This window comes from Acanthaster planci, linkage group LG02 (genome assembly GCF_054643075.1).
Source record: "Acanthaster planci isolate LZ-2023a linkage group LG02, COTS_SCS, whole genome shotgun sequence".
Taxonomy (NCBI): domain Eukaryota; kingdom Metazoa; phylum Echinodermata; class Asteroidea; order Valvatida; family Acanthasteridae; genus Acanthaster; species Acanthaster planci.
In genome coordinates this window covers 32219538-32242687 of record NC_141778.1, presented here as the reverse complement: position 1 = coordinate 32242687, position 23150 = coordinate 32219538, and the positions used below count along the sequence as shown (strand labels likewise).

At 39.9% G+C, this 23150-nt stretch overlaps 2 protein-coding genes across 2 annotated transcripts in view; one reads left to right on the top strand and one right to left on the bottom strand.

The window, feature by feature from the left end:
- pcf11 (PCF11 cleavage and polyadenylation factor subunit) overlaps window positions 1-12837 on the bottom strand; it is a 30014-nt gene extending 17177 nt beyond the window's left edge. The window contains exons 1-6 of the mRNA XM_087133720.1: window positions 12502-12837; window positions 8389-8514; window positions 7178-7366; window positions 5794-6024; window positions 2504-2872; window positions 290-1563 (exon numbers count right to left, since the gene is read on the bottom strand). Coding sequence (XP_086989846.1) covers window positions 290-1563; window positions 2504-2872; window positions 5794-6024; window positions 7178-7366; window positions 8389-8514; window positions 12502-12654 — 2342 coding nt within the window. The 5' untranslated portion in view covers window positions 12655-12837. The remainder of the gene's footprint in view (window positions 1-289; window positions 1564-2503; window positions 2873-5793; window positions 6025-7177; window positions 7367-8388; window positions 8515-12501) is intronic.
- A 373-nt stretch (window positions 12838-13210) lies between these two features.
- rab30 (RAB30, member RAS oncogene family) lies at window positions 13211-23137 on the top strand. Its single transcript, XM_022230538.2, has 5 exons — window positions 13211-13457; window positions 15484-15634; window positions 16045-16128; window positions 16639-16822; window positions 17433-23137. The coding sequence occupies exons 2-5, from the start codon at window positions 15548-15550 to the stop codon at window positions 17672-17674; spliced, it is 597 nt and encodes a 198-aa protein (XP_022086230.1). The 5' UTR covers window positions 13211-13457; window positions 15484-15547; the 3' UTR covers window positions 17675-23137.
- The last annotated feature ends 13 nt before the right edge of the window (window positions 23138-23150 follow it).

Genomic DNA, 23150 nt, shown 5'->3' with positions numbered 1-23150 from the left:
AGTCTGTATGTGTGGCTTTTTGTGAACATGGCAGCGATTTTTGCTGTAATAATCGGAGACAGACAAAATTCCCTTTCACTTGATTTACCATAGTACAAGACACATAGGGGTCATTTGACTGATTTTGACGGATGGGAAAACTTTGTCAAGAATGCATCTTTGCATAGGAGGGCTACATGAAGTTGAGCAAACAAAGGAAATGTTTGGTAAAACAAAGCTCATTATAGCCACATGCCCATGGAAACCCATGCAGCTGTGTGTACTTTATACAAGCAAAATTTCGCCTTACTTTTTGGGCAGTGGTGGCTTCTTTGGTGGCGCTTCTTCTAAGCGGGGTCGTTTACTGGGTGCATCTTCTTTAGACTCTGGCTCTTTTTCAGTTTCTTTAACAGGTGTCGTTGAAGGTGATCGTCTTTTCTCAGATCGTCCCAGTGCAGGTTTATTTTCCTCCTTAACGACCGGCACATTTTCTTTACTGCCACGTTGTGATTTAACACGCTCATCAATGTCTTTATTGGAAATGTTATCAAGGTCTTTCTTGTGACTGTCATCATCTTTCTTCCGGATATCAGCATCTTTCTTGCGTATGTCGGAGGCAGGTTCCGGTTTCTTTTCTTCCTTGGTTTCTTTGACAGGGCGAGGCAAGTCCCTGCCAAATTTGTCTGCCTTGGGGGCTCCGCGTGTGGTAGTACGAACCTTATCTGAACCACGCGGAGAGCGCGACCTTGCAACTGGGGATCTTGACCGTGAGCGAGACCTGTTAGATTTCCGCCTGGAGCTGCCAATCCTGGAGGGTTCCCTGGAGCCAATGATTCTCTCCTTGGGCCGGTCACGGTAGTCTCGGTCTCGTTCTCTGCTATCCCGATCTCTACTGGGCCAGCTGTCTCTTTTATCAAAGTCCTTCTTGGAATCTCGGCTTGTTCGTCTCTCTGGCTCACGGGAGCCTCTTTCTCTGTTTTTACTGTCACTTCTCAAGTCTCTTTTCTCATCACTGGACCGGCGTGGAGAGCGATCGTTAGATTTCACATCCTTTGATTTCTCTTGCTTGGCAGGTCCTTCTATTTTGGACTTTTGGCCCTCTGTGTTTGAATCTGTTCCTTTTGACTCTTTTGGCTTGACCTCTGATTTTAAGTCCTTGTCACTGGGCTTTGGCTTGGCGTCAGGTTTAGTTTCCCGTAACTGGTCAGCTGGCTGCTTTGAGTCTGTGGCTTTACTGTCCTTAGCTGCATCATCTTTTTTCGTATGCAACTTGGGAGTTGGTTTGGGAGTAGGCTGTGAAGGTGCAACAGTGACCACACTTTTAAGCTGCTGATTAGTAATGGCTTGTGACACACCATCGGAGGTAGCTAGTGACATGGACAGTGGCTGGGCGACTGACATGGCTGGACCCTGTGCTGTGCTTTGGACCGGAGGTACAGTGGCAACTGCTGGCGCCGTTGGAGCTGTTGATGTAGGCACTGTAGGAAAGGCATCTGCAGCACCACGAGTCCTGGGATCACGGCGAGCTAGTCTGGGATCACGAGCTATGCGAGGGTCTCGGGTAGCCGGTGCAGCCTGAGTTCCCTGGAAATCAAGAAACAGCAGAAAAAGGAAGCTTTAATTTTTGACAGTCCTTAAAATGGTGCACCTTGATCATCATATTCCACATACTTTGTGCATGCATCCAAAAACTGCAGGATATGTGGCTGTAAGTGAAAGGGTGATTCTCTAACAATCTCAGGTTTCTCAGGAAGAATTCTGAATTCTTTTAAAAGAATTATGAAAAACATTATTTCACTAAATTAACCACAAAAGACTGCTGGGAATTACCAACATTTTTTTCAGCCTTGTTTTGAAACAGTATACCACGGTTTGGGGCATTCAGCGTGAGCGGATTAGCACCAGGGACAAAACCGCTCCACCACCGCAGCGATAAGCCCCACAGTACCACTGCATGCTAATCTGGCCCCTATTGAAAAGAGGTCAGCAGCGCACTGTGCCAGTCTCTTGAACAAAAGAAAATTATGTGACACCGCGAGATCTGGGTTCTTTTTACAAGGCGGCAGGCCTGGCTGAAATACTCCAGTGTCAATAGATGTCTGTCAGATTAGAGTAGAAACCAGACAGTCCTTCATGTGGGTGTAAATGTCGAGTAAATGAAGATATGAATTTTTAAAAACTTTTGAAAACAGAAGAAAATGATTATTATCCTGTTCCAGCATCACCAACATTGATAAATGACACCGGCGCGAAGTGGTTAACTTGAAGTACAAGGTACGAAGTCAAAAAGAATTGCCAAAATGAGATTAAACTTTTTGAAAGGAAAAATTCTTTATAAGCCAAAAGAGCCACAGTTTCTCAGCAGCAGATGTCCTTCCGGAAATTTTCAGAACAAAAAAATGGGTGACAACCCAGCAAAATGTGAACCCTGTTTAGAAACTATACCAACCTTTGTAATACAGGTAACAAAAATCATACCTTTTTGGAGTGGGCTAGTTATATGAAGTCTTGGGCTAAGACTGACCTGTTGGACTGGTGGGACTTGTTGCGTAGGAAGAACAGACTGCATGGGTGGAACCATCTGCTGACCAAATGGTGGCATGGGTGGGGGTGGCAAATACACCTGCTGCTGTGCTTGCTGCTGTGCTTGGTGCTGTGCTTGCTGCTGCTTGGCGCGCATAGGCATTATCGACGGGTCATGAGCTAATATCATGGCAGGACCGTTCTGGCCTGGCAGCACAGGGTGTCCAGCGGGCCACATGAGGGATGGCTGGGGGGTCCCTGGCCAAGTTGCTGCTGCAGCTGCAGCAGCTGCTGCTGCCTGATGCTGCTGCTGTTGGAGGACTTGCTGCTGCAGAAGAATCTGTTCATTTTTCTGCTTGAGCTCCATAGCCTAGAAAACGCAGACATACTCCATCATTTTTAAAAGATTTCAATATATAACAGGGTGCTACACTATAAACCAAACCTTATTAAAGAGTAAAGGATCCATCTTCTAGTATTTCCATATTGGATAAAACAGAAAGGCTGCAAAGTCAGTTCCAGTCAATTACAACTATAACAGTCCTGAAATCCCAAAGTTCCCCCAACAAATGGAAGATTCAGGACTGTTAGGTGTTAGGACTACCCTTTTCACCCACAAGATTTCTACTTTGTTTCTGTAACTGAGAGAATATCAGGGAGACCTAATGCCTGCCTCGTATTTACAATACTTGTTCAGTTGTATTTCGATATATTCACTTCAACTTTAACAGGACACTCAGTGCAGTAACAAAAAATCTGCACAGAACAATAAGAGGATATTTGAAGTGACTGTCTTGCAATATCTGTCAGGAAGGGATTCCAGTCTCTTTAAGAAAGCATTTAGTCAACCCAACAAGCATGCAACAATTCAGCCCAATTGATTTTTATCTAGATCTGGCTTGTCAAAATTTACCCCCTTCCAAATATTTTGTTATCCAAATTTGATGAAGATTGATCCACCCCAGTGAAAACCAGCGGCGTAGCGAGTGGGGGGGTGTGTGGCAGGGTGTTGAACCCCCCCCAATAATTCTTTTCAGTCGGCAAATAAAAGGTCAGTTGGCAAATGAAACTGAAATAGACGTCATGAATTATTGACGTACACCGACCAGTCGGCCACCAGCATTTCCCTGAAGCTGCCTGAAGGTGTGTAATGCTTACAAAATAACTGCTAGCCTACTCAGGATTAACATCAGTTTTTGTCTGAATCTGCCTGTCCTACGGTCCAAAGTCAGGTTGCCGAGTCCCGTATGTATTTTATAGGTGCCCGTCCGAGTCTTGGCCAATCGCGATTGCCGCGCATGATCGCGCTCAGTTTCCTTAAATACACGAGGCTCATGTACTATAGTACATGTGTATACTTGTGTTAATTGAGTAGTTTCCCGAGCACAAACGGCAGGTGGGCTGGGTGAGGGTCAGCTAGAGTATACTCCCTGTCGACACACAGGATAGGAGTATCCTCCTGACCCGAGAGTAATGCGCGCGCATCCACACTCGGATACCAAGTAATCGCGCGAACGCAGCCTACTGGGTAATATGCATTTCTCCATGGTACATGTACGTGCACTTGTGCTGTAGAAGTAAAGAGGAACGGGTATCAGTTGCACAAGATTGGACTGGTGCCTGAGGGTGTGCGCAGGGTAGGGCCCGTCTGGATCTGCATGGGTGGAAAATTGTTTCATACACATAGTTTTTAGAGAAACTGTTTAGTGTTTTATTGCAAACAAAAAAACAGATAAAGTATAGCCGAGCCGCCTGGAGTATTTTTAAGGATTATTCTGCTAACTGTAGTCGTAATCGGTTCTTTTTTGCCTAATAGATTAGTACACTGCCTTCGCTACACCGCTGTTAGTAAGCGACAACTTTGCAAAATGAGCGCACGCAGAAAGTACATAATAAAGTAAAATGATCTGTAAATTTTTTTGCCTGAAGTGCTGTAGTTTTTTAAGAAAACGATTTTTTGCAGAGTTTTTCCCATTTTTTAATAACCATTCATCCGGACGATCTTTGGAAAATGCACTTTGTTAAAATCTCACAACCATTTGAGCAGCTCTGCACGTACATGCACACGCACATTACCTCTCCACAGTCAGTTGACTCAGTTTTAAAAAAATGTGAATCGTACTTAATCGTTGGAAGAGCCTACCGATATGTTTTTATTCCTCCATGCGATATATGAACAAACATGGAGGAATGCAAGAGCAAGTAACATTAAAAACATCCATGAACTCGCTTTTGGCGGCACAACTCAAACACGTTGTAAACTGTCAAAATTCATCTAGAGTTGTACCTGGTGACCTCAAGAAGAATTTCAATTCATTTTAAGAGATTATTTCAGACTGCAAAAGTGCTAGCACGGGCAAAACAGTATACTGTCTTATAATCACCCCTTCAGAGATAATGTTATAACCCAAACCACTAAACACATCCGCTTGTTTTCGAGGTCCGCTGTGACGGCCGTGTTTAACTTGCAATTTCCAGATATTTATTCTCCTATTTATGCAAATGATCTCTGTCACTAATACACAAGTATTTGCCTCATTTTTTGATTGGATTAGGGGTTTTTTTTTACGTGCAACGACAATGTTTGGACAGTGGCCATGCAATGAGACAGAGTGCCTTTTTATGTGCAGTAAAGAAACTGCACAATGACTGTACAACGTGCAAGCTTGTTGAGGTGCCATGACTCGCAATATGGTCGCTGTGCAGCTGCATGATTAAGCGTTGTTCATATTTCGAAACCACGCCACATCATTGTATTTTCAAAAGAAGAGAGTTTAACTTCAAAATAAATTTGTCGAGTTCGATGCTTGAACTGAATAAATGGGGTTCAAATCTCTGTCGGAGAACTGCGAATCCTGATCTCTGCTGCCTTACAGGTGACTCTGTTACAACGTTCTGTGGTCCGATGGTCCATGGATTTTTGCGAGAAAATTTACAGGAGCTGCTCCTTGAACTCCAAAAACGATCATCATTTTTTTGGATTTTTTTCGAAACAGTTTAAATTAAAATGTGAAATAAATCAATGGATTGGTACTAACAGTAAATAACCATCACCCCAAAACCTAAATTCAAAAAAATTCTAAATATTACTGCAAATGCCAATCTTACACACCCCCTTAAAACACCCCTTCTGCATTTTACGAATTTCACGCGTTACGTGGACTAAATTGCCGAACAAGTTACAAGTGCGAAAATTGACCCTGGCACACTCCCCCCAAAAAATGCTTTCCCTACGCCGCTGGTGAAAACATACTCCTGATAAACCTAGTTTGAATAGGCTTAGGTACAAACCTGTTCCTCCAATTTGCTCTGTGTCTGCTGCAGTTCAAACTCCAGCCGTTTCTGCTGCAGCTGCAGCAGCTGTTCCTGTTTCTTGAGCAGCTGCTGCCTCATCTCCATCTCCTGTCGTTCGCTCTCCTTCTTCTTGCGTTCAGCCAACTCCTCCCCACTCAGCTGTACACTGGTGGCCTGGGTGGTGGCGGCTGGTTGGGATGTCTTAGTGGCTGCCACAGTGGCCTGGGGCTGGGGTGGGGTGTGGAGGGGAAAAGAAAGCTGGATTAATTTAGAGAACATGAGAGAGTAGCCAAGATGGATGCAGGGATGGCACAACGTAATGGGGTCAAGAATGTAAAAACATCAGGACACTGTTAGGAAGGTGAATGTAATTATGAATGCACAATCAGGACTGTGAGAATAGATCATAAAAGAAAACCTGCAAAAAACAGAGATGAGCACTAGATACAGGCACTGCAAACGTACTACCAAATACTACATAAATATTCATAGCTGGCGGCAAATCCACTCTCCTTTGCACTGACATCAACCTACCCCGTAACTCTCAATGAACACTCAAGCCCACTACCCTCACCTCCCCTCTTATACACTGCTGGGGGGACTGGAATTAAGGGTTATTATCACAACTAGTAGTTTAAGATGCGGGCAAATAGTGTGTCTTCAGTTTTCCAAAAATGAAACACATAAAAACCTCAGGGAGGGGGCACAATGAACAATTATACTTTAAATTCTTCTAAAGGTCTGGATAAAAAGCTCTGATCTAGGCTTTGCAAACACTGATCTCAAATGAAGTTACCAATGCTTGTTTAAAGATGAATTCACAAAATGTTTTCAGTGTAAAAGGAATTTGTATTGTGTATTTCATTCTGACAGCTCCCCATACCAACTTAGTGTTTGTTGTAACGCATCTTGAATTCCATCATAGCCAATAGTTAATGTTGGCTGTTTGATCACTGGATATAAAGTTCCCACATTGATGGCCCACATCTGTTACCAGCAGCCACCTGTTAGATGTGAACATCTGTGCAACTCTTAGCTGGCTGTTATACAGCCACAGGGCACCTGTTTACTTTTTTTATGCCACCCACTCTCCATGCTAGTCAGAAAATTCCCAAGGTAGAGCTATCAGATGGGGACAGGTTGCCTTGCATTTAAAGGTGTTCTAAAGCAGTTTAACTTCTCACTTAGGTGCAAAAACATGAGACAAACCCGCTGAAACAGAATTACAATCCTTTTGTTCAAGCAACTTTACTGAGAAATTCTGGCAACCCGTAATTCAAACCAAACAATATTCTAAACTTCCTGAACCTTAATTCCACGACTAATTTCAATGGATATAACCTCAACACTTTAAATTTGGCAAAAAGTTGCGACTACTTACCTTTTTAATAAACTTGGGGTTAACATGAATAGCAGCAGGGTGGGAGGTAGTAGTAGGGTCGGCAACAATAGGCCATGCTGGGTCCAACTCTTTCACCTTCAAGTCCAACGCATACAGTTTGGTGTGAGTGAAGTAACTGGCCCACGTCATCCGCAGTTTGAAAAGGGACTGTCTGGTTTTTTCGTCAACCTGGCATTCATTCACAATGGGCAAATGGTTGAAGATCAACAGGGTCACAAGAAGTTCTAAATTCTGTCAACAGGACTAACACCCTAACACTTAATAAATGGAACACTTGGAACTTGCAACTTAGGGGGGGGGAGGTCTTGATGGCTAATTCAGGTGTAGTGATGGACTTTCTTTCCAAAACTTGCTGGAAGAAGAGGAGAGAAATTGCCTGTTGTGCAACTCAACTCAAACCAATGACTATTTCATTTTTGGAAATGGCCTTGTCAACACCCTGGACCCCCCCCAAAAAAAATTACACTCAAATTGAATGATCTAGAGTGTTTTGTTCTTTTCATCTAGAGGTGTTTCAAGGCATACTGTCATGGATAAGGGCCCAAGTACCTCAAGGTACAAGACGACACAGATCCTGCGGCAGGAATGGGCGGAGTTTTCGACACCGAGTGGGGCTTGGACAGTGAAGAAAATGACATGGATTGTTACATCCTGGCTATACCGCATAAGCTTATTTCAAAATCCTTCTGAACCATCCACCTCCTAACTAGTTCCGCCCTACACATATGCCTTGGGCCATACAAATGCAGATGGCAAAAACAGTCTGCATTGCTTGCTTAAACAAAATGGACAAATGCCATCATTTTCAAACAGGGGATGGGGGGGGTTCAGGGCTTGTTTTATTTAAACTTAAGTGCAATTAACGAAAAATACACAACCTTAAACTGTTAAGACAGACACATTAACACAATATCCAATTTCCTTGAACAAGTACCTTAAAACTTCCCAAACATGGTGAAATATACATCAGACATTACATAAACATGGGATCAGTTTACAATGATCCTGCAAGTACATCTTTTCCCTCACATTTAGAGGTTTTTAATCAAAACCCACTTTTAATTAAAAGCCATGACTTGTGACTTAATTTGATAATTTGGACACTTGAATTTAATGTTCATCAATAAATGCCATTGTCAAAGATGCTAAATTTTATAATACAAAATTTTTGAAATCTTTTGACATCTAACCTTTTCAAATACACCGCAGAATGTCTGCACGACATTTGGGGTAAATGCCTCGAGGTAAGCACCCTTCACATTCTTGATGATAGAATCCATGAGGTACAGGACTGGTAGTTTTTCAGAGGGTTTGGCCTGCACAGACGAGGGGGGGAGAATTGGTCACTACAACTAGCCGCTCTCACACTTCGCTACGAGTTCCCTCTCATATTCCCCCGATTCAAGGAAGAGCCCTGGGGTGTGCCTCACTGCTCTCAACATGAGCAAGTGTGAAAATTGCACCCTCCAGGTGGACTGGAGTCAAATCCTTGATCGATCCAAGCTGCAGAGGTGTCATAAAATCAAATCTGTTCCCAGCTAAAAATTCTCTCACTGACAAGACACCAAGTGGGGCATCCGTCCCTGCTCCCTGGACATGTATGTGTAAATGAAATGACCAAATCCAGGCAATACCCATTTCTGTTAAACGTTACTTAATAGGTTTCAACCATATACATTTTGCACCGACGTAAGTATCGTCAAAATACATACATCATTTCTAATAGGCTGTGTAACATGATCGAAATTCTTTTGAGAAATTATCTTGGAGAAACTGACAGGAAATGTCCTGAAGGTTAGCCACGTAAGAAAAGAAACTGCAACCCAAATCAATGACAAGGTTTTTGACTCAAACATTTTCGAAGTGATGATGCATTTCATTCCTTGCTCAAAATGTTGAATAAGACATTAATTTTCTACGTGGGTCTTCCTCTGAAGTGTGAAAGTGACTTTTCCATGCAGCTGACTTTAACAGTTTGAGAAAAAGATTTCTTCGTATCCTGTATCAAAGAAAATTCATATGGTTATTTACTAGGCAAATCTTGCGCAAGCGATCAGCCCAAACCAATTTGACCTAAAAGAATGCATACACTGCACAACACTGAAATGCATAAACTGATAAGTGTACAAGATCTGATAGCGAAATACTTAAATGGGCACTTGCAGCCCTAAAGCTTTCAAGGGGGCTACCCCTGTCAATTTGCAAACATGCCTGCGACTGGAATGTCTGAGAGCTGAGGCTAAATAGGGCTTCTCAAGTATGCCTATTGTCTCTTTCAGTTTCTGAATGGAAAACCAAGAAAATTAGCTGGTTTGAGAGAAAGTTGTAAGCTTAAGGGGAGATCTGCATTTAATGCTGAAGTGAAAGCAAAATTCATTTTGTATCAACATCTGCAGGTCCACTGTAAACTTTACTGCTGCCCTGAACAATTTTGATTATTCTGTGATGACACATACACCATGTATGGTGGGAAAAGGAAATTTCTCAGGTACAGAAGCAAGTGTTAACATGGGAAGATGTTTTCTAAATGGAGGGGAAAAAATAAGAGACTGAAGATGTGACAGTGACGGATAGAAGTTTGAGAAATTGATTCAAGTACTGATGAAAAGTTCAATTAAGCATGCTTACACATATGTAAATGACTCAACATGATCAATTTTAAACAAAAACATCAAATCAAACAAATAAAACCACAACTCTGAAATATTTTTAACCGGACACTGAACTGGCGACTGGTTGATTTGAAGTTACAAATCCAATTTCTTTAGCCAAATCATATACAAAATACTTCAAAAAAACAAGTTCCATGACAGAAGTAGGCCGTCTTCGATGTAAATCTTAAATTTTGGAAGATCCTTCACAGAGCACTTTTTTAAAACACAAATTAAATGCAGTGATTGTGTGAGTCATGTTTTATTTCAATCACCCTTTCATGTTGGCACAGCACTGATGCTGTACCTCCTTGTCAACATTCTACATGTAATGTGTGGTGTAATTCTATTTCATCCAAACTGGTCTTTTGAACTGAAACCACTCTGGACCACTATCAATTACTGAACATCTCCTGAAAGGCTAACCCAACCAAAGCTCTTTTAATCACTGTCATGTGGAGTGTTCCATCTGGGATTGCTAAACCATTTTTGAAGAGCTGTTCTATACATGTACAATAATATTACGAGTAGGTACATCAAAAGCACAACTCTTGTGGCATTGTCAAGTCCTCCTATACAGCTACATGTAGTCCCAGTGTCCAAGGCACATCAGCTACACAACTCCTGCAGACTAGATGGACATATCAAGCCAACCTCGGCTTGTGGTCATGGATTTTCTACACCAAGTGCATCTTAGTGTCAGCTTCCGTGGACCAACTCATTACTCTTTGCTCCCTGTTTAAATTTTATAGCAATTTTGCAATATTCCTTCAATTTCACGCATCACGCAAGTCTGGCACATCACATACCACAGCAAACACACAGCTAAATCCTGCATTGCCAAGACATACATGTACAGGAGACACAGAATGGCATCTATCATGGGGAAGCTACTAAGTCACTAATACTCCACTGACATGCTTTCCCCTTGTGAATGTTATTGTGCCTCCAAGTTGATCTTGGCTTTGCAGCATCAAGCAAGGCTGAAACAAACTTATCCATCACATATGATGCCAGTGCATGTACTGTTTATTTCAAGGCAGGTAAACTCAAAATAAAGTACGCAAGGCAGACATGCAACACTTCTCATTATGGTAATTGCGCAACGTATTGCATTCCGAATGTCATAATCAATGTGGAAAGTTTCTGTGAAGAGACGGCAAACTTTCAAAGGAAACTTGCATGACTAGGCATGACCTTTTCTGAACAAAGTCAACCAAAGATAAATGCCGGAATCTACACAATGGAATTGTCTTGGGAAACATGTTGCCTACATAAAAATTTTTTACGGTATTTATCATAAACAGTGTAATTTGTTCAGATAGGCAAAGTTAACAAAAATTATTTTCATATTTTAATTCCAACCAATACAAAATGCAAATATAGTAAGAAAACACTGATTTCTAATTAGCAATTCAACTTTTATTCTGTTGGGCTTTCAAGTCAAAATCAATCATACAATTAGGAAAAAACCCATTTGTTACTTCCTGGAAGGGATTTTCTCTGGAAGGACACAATACAATAAAAAGAAAAAAAGCCACTGTTCAAGTACATGTACACATTTCCTGTTGCACAGGAATGGCTTCAACTTCTTAACACAATGCCCGTGATACCTGAGGGCAGAGGTCACTCTGACGTTATAAATAAACACATCTGCCCACACGTAGTCAAGCAACATTATATTTTATTTCCATATTCCATTAATCATTATATTTCACATATTAGAAATGCATCTTCCTGTCTAAAATAATTTTGAATACCTCAGCGTTGTCAACTGTAACTACTGGGAAAGACTATAGATATTGTACCTGCAATGGAATTTAAAAGGCAGGTTCTGCTAAATTTCCAAGAAATGTTTTATGTGCATAGGACCTAGCTACTTTTCCTCCAATGAATTAAAGTTTCAGTGACCCCAAGTCATGTCGTTTAGAAGCCCTGCAAAAACTATTAGCTTATCATCCAAAGCTGCAGTCACAAGCATGGATGAAATCTTAATTTTGGCATTGGTAAGCCCAAAACTTGAAAAGCGCTTGAATCTTTAGGTGAGTGTGAATCTCTAATGTTGCATTTATGTCAACATGTTTAACCAGAATAAAGTTTTTCAATAATCCTTTCACAGGACTATGCATATAAACAAGTTAGACTCTTTAAAAATTACTCCTTCATGGAGGATGAACCAAATATTAACTCTCATTCATTGTTAAGTAGTTAGAAAAACGGCTTTCTTTGGAACACCAAAGATAAATAACAGGCCATATTCATGAAGACTTGGCCTAATTCCAATTCACCTCTTATTTAAGTTTGTGACAAAATGCTTGTGGTTCGAATTAGGGGGCCTATTATCAATGCCATAACCTGGTGACAAGTATCAACTGTCGACAAAATGCATGAAAATAGAGAATACCAAAATGCTGACCAGAAAATGATTCTTGATCTAGTTCTAATAAAATCAGTAAGGAACTTGAACGGCGCCCCAATTAGTTTTATCTACTCTGGACGCCATATTGATTTTCTGCAAACATGATAGCAAATTCAAAATGATGGCCCCAAAGTTTACCATAACCATGATAATTGACACGATCACCATGTGCCAATATAGCAATAAGATTGATCTAAAATTATATTAGAGGTTATCTACACAAGTTAATTAACCTTCTGAAGTCGGGATTCGATGACTTCAACGATTTGCGGCGCGTGCTTCACGTTCTCTTCCGCCAACATCGTCAACATGCTGATCAGCGGTTTACTGTTGAAGGTGAGGTCGGACAACGCCGTTTCGTATTCTCGTTTCACTGTCTCCGCCATGACGAAAACCAGATGTACGTAGGCTATGTAGTGACGGGAATGACTTGAAGAAATCAAATTTCGGGAAATTGCAAAAAAATAGTGTATTTTGTTTTGAAATATGGGAGACGCCGAGTGGCAAGGCCACCACTCTGCCTGCGACGAAAATCCAGCTGCCCAAATTTGTTGCGCACAGGTAAAAGCGTTGTAAACATCACGCTGCATTTGATTGGACAATTCTGCTGCAAATAATTTACAGTACAGAGTCATTTTACCAATTTGTGAGGTTAAAAGTATAATATTTAGCACCATTATATAAAACTATACATTTTAATGCGTTCTCATTTGGCTTTGATTCTGATATGACCATAATTTAGGAGTTAGGATTTAAGACAAATATATTAAAATGTCCAATGATATGCCATTTTATTTGCGATCGGTCGTCTATAAAACGTTCACGCGTGGATATATATACTCCTTATCGATATCGCTCGTACGTCATATCACGTGACGATGAAGTCATTCACTCTTTCCCACAAGGCAATGCGCTATCTTGCTGTGCGTGCGTGCGCGCGCAGGCACGTCGTAGACATCCATCACAACTTCCGGGAAAGCTACATGTATCGTAGGGAATCCGGAAGGCAACCAAATTTCGCCTGACATGGTGATGACTTTAGTGTTCGTCCTGACAATGGTCAACTTGTAACTGTTGCGTAATGCGAGTACATGCGACACTCAAATCCCCTGTTGTCCAGATGGTCTTTGTGTGAACTCATGATATATTTGTGTGCCGTGACTAAATCGCAATTATGCTGCAGAAAATGGTGAGCAAACTTCACAACGTACACGATGTGTACCCACTTCACTCTGCCTTGTCTCCAGCCTAGGCTGGAGCACTGTCAGTGAGTGTGTGCACGCCAGTCATTTTGTTTACATCAGTAACTCGTGCTGGCAGAAAGGAGTTTGTATAATGAAGTGCCATATTTTAGATGAAGTATGTTACGTTTGAGCTGCATAAACTTGGGGGGAGGTTGAGAAATTTTCTACAGAGTAGCTAAAATAGTTGGGCCAGCCCGACTGCGCACTACAGTTGGGACAGATGCTAGAGTTGGGCGTAACATATGCACAAAGAGGAAGTGAAGCAGTCAAATCCTTTTTGTTCAGTGATATTCCTATGTACATGAATCTGTTTCCTTGCTCTATAATATGATGAAGTTCACGTACAATTATGGATATTCATTTGTATTTGGGTGTCAGTCACTTCACCCCGATTCCACGTCGTCCTATGGAGCTCGTCCCAAATCACTTAACTCTATCACTACACTGCCCCATCCGCACATTGCCCTGCAACCACCCCACCACCTTCACCCCAGCCGTGCTTGATCGTGAGGAAACTTCTGAACAGGGCGCCCTTGTTACAGTTGGTGTAGATTGGACACCATTAAAAAAATGACAATGGATTTGATTATAAAACTAGATTAATGAAAGAAACAGTATTATTCCATTTAACTTTCATCCAAGTTCCCCTGGAGTCTTCTATGGATTCCCTGTCCGCAGAGTTATAATGACTCGAGTCACAAGTTTTAGCGACTCACGGCTCGACTCAAGTCTGTGACCAAATAACTTGACTTGAATCGACACGAATCTCTCATGGAGACTTAACTCGAGTACAGGCTAATAAAACTCAAGTCTCAAAAAATTAGAAGCAAAATTTTAGTTTGCTAGATACCTGTCACCCTAATTTATTTTCGGAATGTCCAAATTAAAAAAACAAAAAATGACTTGTAGTTTGTCTTTTATTGTATTTTGTTCAAAACTTTGTGACGCAAATTGACTCGAACTCAGTACTTGTTTCGACTCAACTCGGCTACACTAAGTTACTTGACTCGATTTCTTGACCTAATTACTTGACTCAACCCAGGTCACACTGCTAAAATGACTTGAGTCCCCAAATTTAGTGACTTGTTGCAACACTGCCTGTACATCTTCTATTAATCATTTCATTTAAGACATTTCATTGTTCGAGCCATCACTTAATTTTGTAAATCTGTTTCCGAACAGACTTGACTTTCAAAGGTAGAAACTACAGAGGGCAACTTTTATGTTCTCCTTTTGCAATTATATTAAGGTGTCATAAAAGTTCAAAGGCTAAACTTGGGCTGAGTCAATTTGAATACTTCACCATTTGAATATTTGACGTTCAACTTGATTGAATATCTAAATATTCAGTCCTACTGTCCAGCAGATTGTTGATGATTAGACCATATACAAAATTTGTTGGAATAACGCACACAATTGTTCATTATAATTTTTATAATACATGTAGCTCTTCACGACGAGGAGTATCTCTAGCAACAATTTAGCAGGATTTAAGAGACCAATAATACTTCTTGCCCTGTTGAAAATTTCTATTCCTTTTAAATTTTTTAATGAATGATTTACTTTTTCAGTCATAAGATTTGTCGCTCTTCATTTGAATCTGCTTGCAACAAGCTTCCATAGTGCAGTTTTTCTCATTTAAAATAGAAATAATTCTACCCTCCTTTACATGAATTTTGCTTTGAATATTTAAATTGGGAAAGTAATCTTTGAATATTTAGTAATCAAATATTCGGATAGTCGGCACAGCACTAGGTTGAACTAAGGAGAAATAAGACAAACACAACAAACACATAACTACGTGGTGAGAGATATTCTGGTTTTAGTTCCATGGCATAATGCATGCAATTATAACATAAAGTGGATAAGAGAAACTTTGAAAACAAAGCCAGAACAGATGTACATGTATTCTGAACAGTGACCCATAACAAATAACAGGTCTTAATTATTTGTGGTAACTTTGTATCCTAGAATTAGAGAGTCTGTGGATCGGTGGGATCCATATTGAGAGTCTTCACCAAGACAACCAATCACAATGGAAGATTACAAGTATCTGTTTAAAGTGGTTCTAATTGGCAATGCTGGAGTGGGCAAAACATGTCTGGTCAGACGGTTCACACAGGTAGGCACATGTCAGAATGATCTTTATAAGGTAGAGATGGTGCAAAGTGTGTCACTATTTTGGACACCTTGGAAATTCTAATTGTAGTATCAAATGCCGATGTGGTGGTGGGATCATAATTGTCCTCATTCATAATTTCACAGCAAAGATAGACATGCTGAATATAACTCCTGATTTGAAGCTTGATTCGAGGTAATGACTTGCTTTTCATCGTTTGAGAGCAAGAAACACCAGTGACACAAATTCATTTGAAAGATTTTCTTTTGAAGAACTGGGAAAGCATAATTATATATTCCATCTCCCACATACAAAAAAAGGAGCAAATGTAATATGAGTAGTTTAAAGGTACTTTTGGATTTTGTCATTATTTCTAGTCATTTTGGTACAATTGTCTTGTCATATTGGACCAGGGTCTGTTTCCACCCGGGCAGGGTGCCACCATTGGTGTGGACTTTATGATCAAAACAGTGGAAATTGGTGGAGAAAAAGTCAAGGTAAGGTTGAATGTGTACAGTCCCTTCAGATGTAAGCAAAATAATCATTTATTATGAGTAGGAAAAATAATGACATATATTTAACTCCTATTTGCCTGACAAAGTGTCCACAGCTTTAACTTGTGTTTATTTCTTTTTACCAGTTGCTAAGTTTAATTAAAGACTTACATGTGTATTATTCATGTTTATGTAATGTGTAATAATGTGAATTTGAAAATTTTTGGAAACTCAGGTTCCATCTTATGAAACAAGTGGAGAGTTATCAGATTGAGCAAAGACGAGAAGTTCCCAATATTATAAAGTTTAGTCAAGTTTTAATGGAAGGACACCCCTACAAAACCCCCACAAAAATCTAAGAACAAAAACCAGTAATACATGTACATGTATAGAGTTTATCTTCCTTCAAAATGGCTGGAGAACCTCACACAATTCTGAAGTTGTCTCAAAAGCTCACCATACGAAAAAGTATCAGTAGTTGGAAGTAACAAGTTTGATTGATCCCGCCCCTAGCTTCAGATATGGGATACAGCCGGTCAAGAGAGGTTCCGATCTATCACACAGAGTTACTACCATAGTGCTGATGCATTGGTCCTTGTCTTTGATGTCACGTCCACTGAGAGCTTTAATGCTCTGCCCAGCTGGCTGAAGGAGGTGGAGCAGTACGCCAGCCCCAAAGTCATCTCCGTGTTAGTGGGTGAGAGCAGAGTGCCAAAGGTCCTCCTATCCCATTGTCAGGTTGCACTAGTAGCTTGAGTTAGTTAAATGAGCCTCTCGCATTTGAGACAAACCTAAACTTGTCAGGCACGACAGAGTGCAACAGGTAGAGAAGACCAGGATCTTGTTGCCTTGAGCTGTCAGTGGCCCATTTTGAGAAAATAGCCGTTAGTCCCTCTAAACATTCTAACGTACGGTGATATCCTAGGTATTTGTACATGTATGTAAAAAAAAAATTGGAGCAGAAACAGAATTTCTAAAAACTCCCAAGAATCTAGTTGCTGCAAACCAGACCTTGACCACGGTCATTGACAAAGGTCTTAGGTGCTTGCATGTTTTGGAACAGAAACACAACAGTTGGATCCTATGCTGGCTGGAAGGCAGGGACTGAGCCCGTTTCACACTGGAGATGCATGTAGTTAACTTGTTGGATGTTGCACTGAGCAGACATCTTACTTTAACAAGCTGTTCTCTTGTTTTTTTTTTTGGTTTGTATTCAGCAGGGTTTCTCAGTGAAAAATACTACCCATGAAAGCCAGGATTAGGTTATTAACATGGTGAATTTTGTTCTCCATATATTTCTTGCACAGGAAATAAAATTGATCTGGCCTCCGATCGCGAGGTCAGCAATGAAGAAGCGGAGACGTTTGCCGACACCCATGACATGCGTCTGCTGGAAACATCAGCCAAAGAGTCGGACAATGTGGACAAGCTCTTCATGGACATTGCAGTGGAGCTGACCAACAATGTACGCAACTCTGACATCAAGAACTCCCTGCTAGAGGACCCCATACGAGACCACAGCAGTGTTTCATTCTGTTGCCGAACGTAATGCCCAATCACAGGTGAACACCAGCTCATTTTTTTTGGTGTAAAAAAATCTGCATTGTCTTTTTTTTTCAGTATTTCTCCACATACTGCAACCCAGTCCTTTTTATTTTACAGCTTTCCTATCTTTTCCTTCTCTCTTTGTAAGTATTCTATAATCGGCCATATTGGGCATATATAGTCATTCAGTATTGACCAATTTATGAGAAAATGAAAACTTTGATGAAGAAATGTTTGCCAGATTCCTATCAGTTATCTAAAATTTCAATGCATTTGTGCCAAATATGGCACATTAATCTCCTTGGTAGGAAGTTGCGTACAAGTGCATAAAGTGACAAGCACTTTCAGTGCTGTGTATGCGTGCAATAGCTTATAAGTGTTTTATCCAGTTATTTCAAAGTTAATTGTCTTGAAAATTCCACTTGAAACAGACAAAGAATGGGAGTGCTGGAAAGTGAGCAAATTGATGTATGGTAGAAATTGAGACAAGAAAAATTTGTTTATTAAATGAAATATTGAAATATTTCTTAAGAAAAGAAAGAAAAAAATACTGTATCATGTGAAGTTGTGAAAAGACTGTCTGTTTGGAAGAGCATTGTAAGGTTTTTGAAGTATTATATCATGTGTTTGGCATATATTTATGAAAGAGGAAGTTTAAATGTTTTATATTGGTTGTCTATCAAAATTTTTTGGGCATTAAAATGTGCAAGTACAAAAAGGAAAAATAAGAATCGCATAATTTAACTTGAGTGTAGCTTCAACTTGCCATTGTAATTAGTGGATTGTTTTGTGCTGTTTGTGACACCTGATAAAAAAACTGACACTGCATGTATGAACATCTAACAAAAGAAGTACGGTGCAATAACAATGGATGCTCATTGTTAGTGTACTGTGTTTCTTTTGTCAGATGTTCGTAGTGTGAATTGATACATTTCCTTAAATTGCTAGTCAAGTCATGATATAAATGAAATCTTTATCTGTACATTTGACTATACATACATACATCAAGTTTCTTAATTTAACAATTATTTCAAAGACCATTTATCAGTGACCGTATTACAACTACATTGTGCAAATTAGAAACCCTTTTTCGTGCTTTTTGCTGGTGTATTGTAAATTGTAAAAGTGGACCTTCTCAGTCTGCAAAAGTGTACATTTTTTTCCTATGCATGGAATTGCAAAAGGGTGCATGGCATATTGCATGTACAAGTGTACCCAAGGCAGTCATGTCATTTTTGTGTCTTCAACTATTTGCGCAAAGCAGTGGCTATATGTATATGTATGCTAATACTATGGTTTTCTATCCACCTGTATGCCCAATTCCTGCCAGCTATAATGATGACAAGTGAGTTGTTTGATGTAGCAAGTTCATAGATTCTCTTGAATTACGTGTACATGTATGAACCTAATAGAGTTTTTACTCTGTCAGTGGTTGAATAGATCATCTGTAAGAGATGCAGTTGCATTGTAATACACTACTCAAAAAAGTTCAGGACCATTTTTATTTTGTGAAAACTTTTATATATGAGATACTTTACATCTGAAAATGTGCGTTAATTTTCTATTCCAATGAGAACACCATCGGCCCCACTCATTGCTTGGAAAAAAGTACAAATCAAGAAAAAAGTGGTCCTTAACTTTTTTTGAGTAGTGTACATCAAGTGTCTTGTGATGCAAATCTAGATTGAATGTCTTGGCTACGGCTGGTGACAACACGTGCTTATGGAAGGCATGTTCTCGCGGCTACAGACCTTTCCCATAGATATATCTGTTACACCCAGCCATAGCCAATTGACTCGGACATGGCGGATGACAGTGATGACTGAATCAAAAATCTACTTCAACTGTCACCTAAGTTGACAGTGCTAAAAACTCAAAACAACAAGTAGTTGTGTAAGCATATACACGTGTGTATGCAGAGCCGTAGCATAGTGAATGTGTGCACATTGGGCATGTCTGAATTTGACAACAGAGTAGTTCCATTGTGCAACAAAATCTTCTCTTGCCAGAACATTTGTATTGTGTTGTACATGTATATTGCGGTCTTTGTTCTTGGCCAAATAATACTTGTTTAAAATTGTTAATACTATTTAAGTTATCTCAGTTTTCTTTTTTTTTATTGTATGGGTTACCAGCAGCCTAGTGCAATATTTGTTCAAGTTGTTTTGCAATGTGTCAATTTATGAGCCATTTTTTTACATGCCATCCATACCAGTATTATTAATTTGAATCTTGCCCGTCTTTTTTATTGCATGATGATTTGTTACATCTTTACATGTATTGCATCGTGAATTCACCTTAGACTTGCTGTGGACACCCTGCTAAATGCTATCATAAAGTGCATTATGCGCACAGAGAAGTGCAAGGTCTTCTGACACTTAGATAAAAAACAAAGTCTTTTCTCACTGCGCTGGTTAACAGCAGTCAAAAGAAACTCCGTTCCCGATTTCAGCAGGGTTATTTTTTTTTATCAGTGGCACTAGAGCAGGGATTTATTTCCAGTAATCATGCATGTGCAGGAAGATTGCTATACTGCGCAGACCTACTTTGGCCTGATCATCATACATTTGTGATGAGCAGATTTAGTTCGCTTATTTTGCTGTGCAGTTGTGGCCAAAGCCTTCCATGTATCATAATTAAGGACAAATTATTATGCCTTATTCGGGTTCATCGGGCCCTGATTTTATGCAAAGTTATAGCAAAAGACTTATTACTATTGTGTGCTGAACGTAATTACGAACTTTCTGTAAGATGTTGTATAAGTAGCAAGGCAGTGAGAGCACTGCATATTACACGTAGCATTCACTTGTTGCAAATAGATGGTGGCTTGAGCTTACAACAGAAAGAATTCAAACTTCTCAATCATGCATTGTTTTTGTCACATCACCATCACATTTGTGGTCCTGATGACATAGGGTTTTTCATTGTCTAATAAATCCTGAAATGACAGCGTAAACATTGTACACATGTATGTGGCTGTCTGGAAAACCCTTTGAAACATGCTCAGTTTTTGAATTGTTTTAATTTAAACAAATTACATGTGCATAATTTTCTGATTTCAGCAGTGTTCAACCGATCTTATGTATTCATAGCTCTTGCTGTTGTGGAAATTCTTTCTGACCTTTAACATTTGAAAAATACATGAGAGAAAAACTAGGCTGTAAGATTATTTTGAAAGGTTAACATAAAAGTTGACCTTTAGATCAAGTTTTCTGAAGATGTACAACTTCTTAAGGGCATGTCAGACTGTTCCTCCATAACTGCATCTGTATCATTGAGTCAGCAATATGTTGCCTTCTTGCACATCCCACTAAACTTTACCTACATTTACTGTGAAGACAACATGACCCACTTGATACAATTTGGGCATCTCAGAATAGTAAGCCTCCAAGAGTTTGCTACGCGTTTGCCAATCACAATGCCCGAAATTTGTCGGCCCAGTGCGCATTTGGAAAGGTTCAACAGATTTTTCGCGTTGTGATTGGCAAATGCATTGCAAACTCTTGGAGGCGCACTATTGTGAGTCGCCCTGTATTGCGTTACTTGTGGTCACAAAATAGGATTTTGTTTGGGGAAAGTTTTAGCTTATCACTGATACAAGTGTATGAGCGCATGCTCAGATTAACACATCTTATCAAATTTCTTCATCATCTACCATTTCGATGCAAAGCTATTCGTTTATGCTTAATAAAATTATCATTTTGATATGGTGCTATGTGTACATGACATTATGTGAAAGGAATGCACAGTTAGTTTGTGAGTTTTGTGCCTATAGGTAGATTTGGAAAGAGTTCTATATATGGACGCCACTTGACACCCTGTGCAAAAACCCATGGGCCTGATCTTAAAGTGTTTCTAGGTTAACGACTTGATTCCCCCCCCCATTGAACTTTTCTGGACATATTTTTGCTTTCTGAAGGGTAATTGGTCACTGTAGGGAATATTTAGTGGCGTCCATATGTGGAACTCTTCCCGTAGATTCAAATGTAGAAGATATGTAAATGTACCGTACTTTGGGAAACTCTGCGATTTCAGAGAACATACTTGCACACGTATACACAATGTTGTGCAGGTTGCATGGCTGTGTATGCTTCAACAACTTGTAGTTTAATTCATTAATGTAGGCGTCTGTTCTGCTTATAATGCCCTTTTATTGTGAGCAAGGTGAACGGGTCGCATGTATTAAAGATTTGCTTAACCCTAACAGTCCTGAATCCTCCAATTTTAATATGATTTTGCACACTCCCTAGGGAGTTAGGGTTAAAGAATCTTTTGCTTTCCAGTTTTTAGGCTACTGAAAGAGCCAATGTGTAATGTTAAGGGTTTGCTTTTAGCTGCCACAAATAATTTTAGCGCAAGTGAGAATAACTGGGAGCCTAACTACAATGAATGACACAGTTGAGTTCAACTCACCCTACTCTTGTATCTTCACCCAGGTTGAATCATGATTTGCTAGCGCACTTTGTCAAGATGAACTCCAAGTCAAAACATTTCCAACTCTGGCCAGAAATCTCCACAGTCTCCTTTAAAATTGCACATTCTGTACTACAGACAGTAAATGGTGCAGAAGCATGTATATTTTGTGCCTAGGTGCTTGCATTTTGCAAGAAAAATAAGGCACTCTTTAGTCTTGATGACAAGAGGAATGTCCAAAGTTCAATATGCAATCCCAGGGCTGTAGTGTCAGTGACCTTTAACCTCTAGTGGGCTGACAACATATCCCAATTGGGCTACTTAGCCAATCAGGCTAATAAAATGCCTTTTGTCTTGTGATTTTTCTCTTCTGCCAAGTTGTATAGCTAATCTTCAACATCTCAGTGGTCATTTATGTTTTGTCATCTTTTTAATGGGCATACAAAACCGACTTCCTCATGACCCCCGGCCCTAAAAGTATACGGTTGTGTGGTCAATTTTTTTCCAATCAAACTTTATCCAATTTTTTGAAAGTATTGTAACCTCTACCCCTGCATGTTTAGCATGCTTGTGAAAAGGATAGGGAAAAATGAATAATACCTTACTGGCCCCATTTTCCAACTTTTCCTCAAAATGAACTGGCTGATTAATGGCCTGCTATACATCTATGTACAGGCATATAGTGTGGTTATATTCACTGCCCCCCAAAATTGTATGAAGCAAGTCTATGAACTTTTTAAAAGTTTATAATTTATGTTATGTATGTACGAGTCTCAGTTTTTGTCCCAGTAAGTTTGGTCCCATGTGAAAAAGAGCATCTGTTTTGTTACAAGCCTGTTCCCTAAATGTTCCCCTTTTTTCACCAGCAGTCAATACTTGTCCCATTCCCTTTGCATACACAGTATCACCGGTAGTAAAGCAAGGTAAAGAGCCAGACTTAATTTACAAATGTAATGCTTTGTAAGGTTCCAAATGTGTCTAATTATCAGATATGGGCTACTGCTTGTCAAAGATGAAATTCAATAAAACAAAAATCCACATCCAAAGAAAACTACCTCAGGAATCCA

Coding starts and splice junctions, on each gene's coding strand:
- rab30 (XM_022230538.2), top strand. CDS start 15,548: ATGGAAGATTACAAGTATCTGTTTAAAGTGGTTCTAATTGGCAATGCT. Junction 15,635..16,044: donor TGGTCAGACGGTTCACACAG/GTAGGCACATGT, acceptor ATATTGGACCAG/GGTCTGTTTCCACCCGGGCA. Junction 16,823..17,432: donor AGTCATCTCCGTGTTAGTGG/GTGAGAGCAGAG, acceptor TTTCTTGCACAG/GAAATAAAATTGATCTGGCC.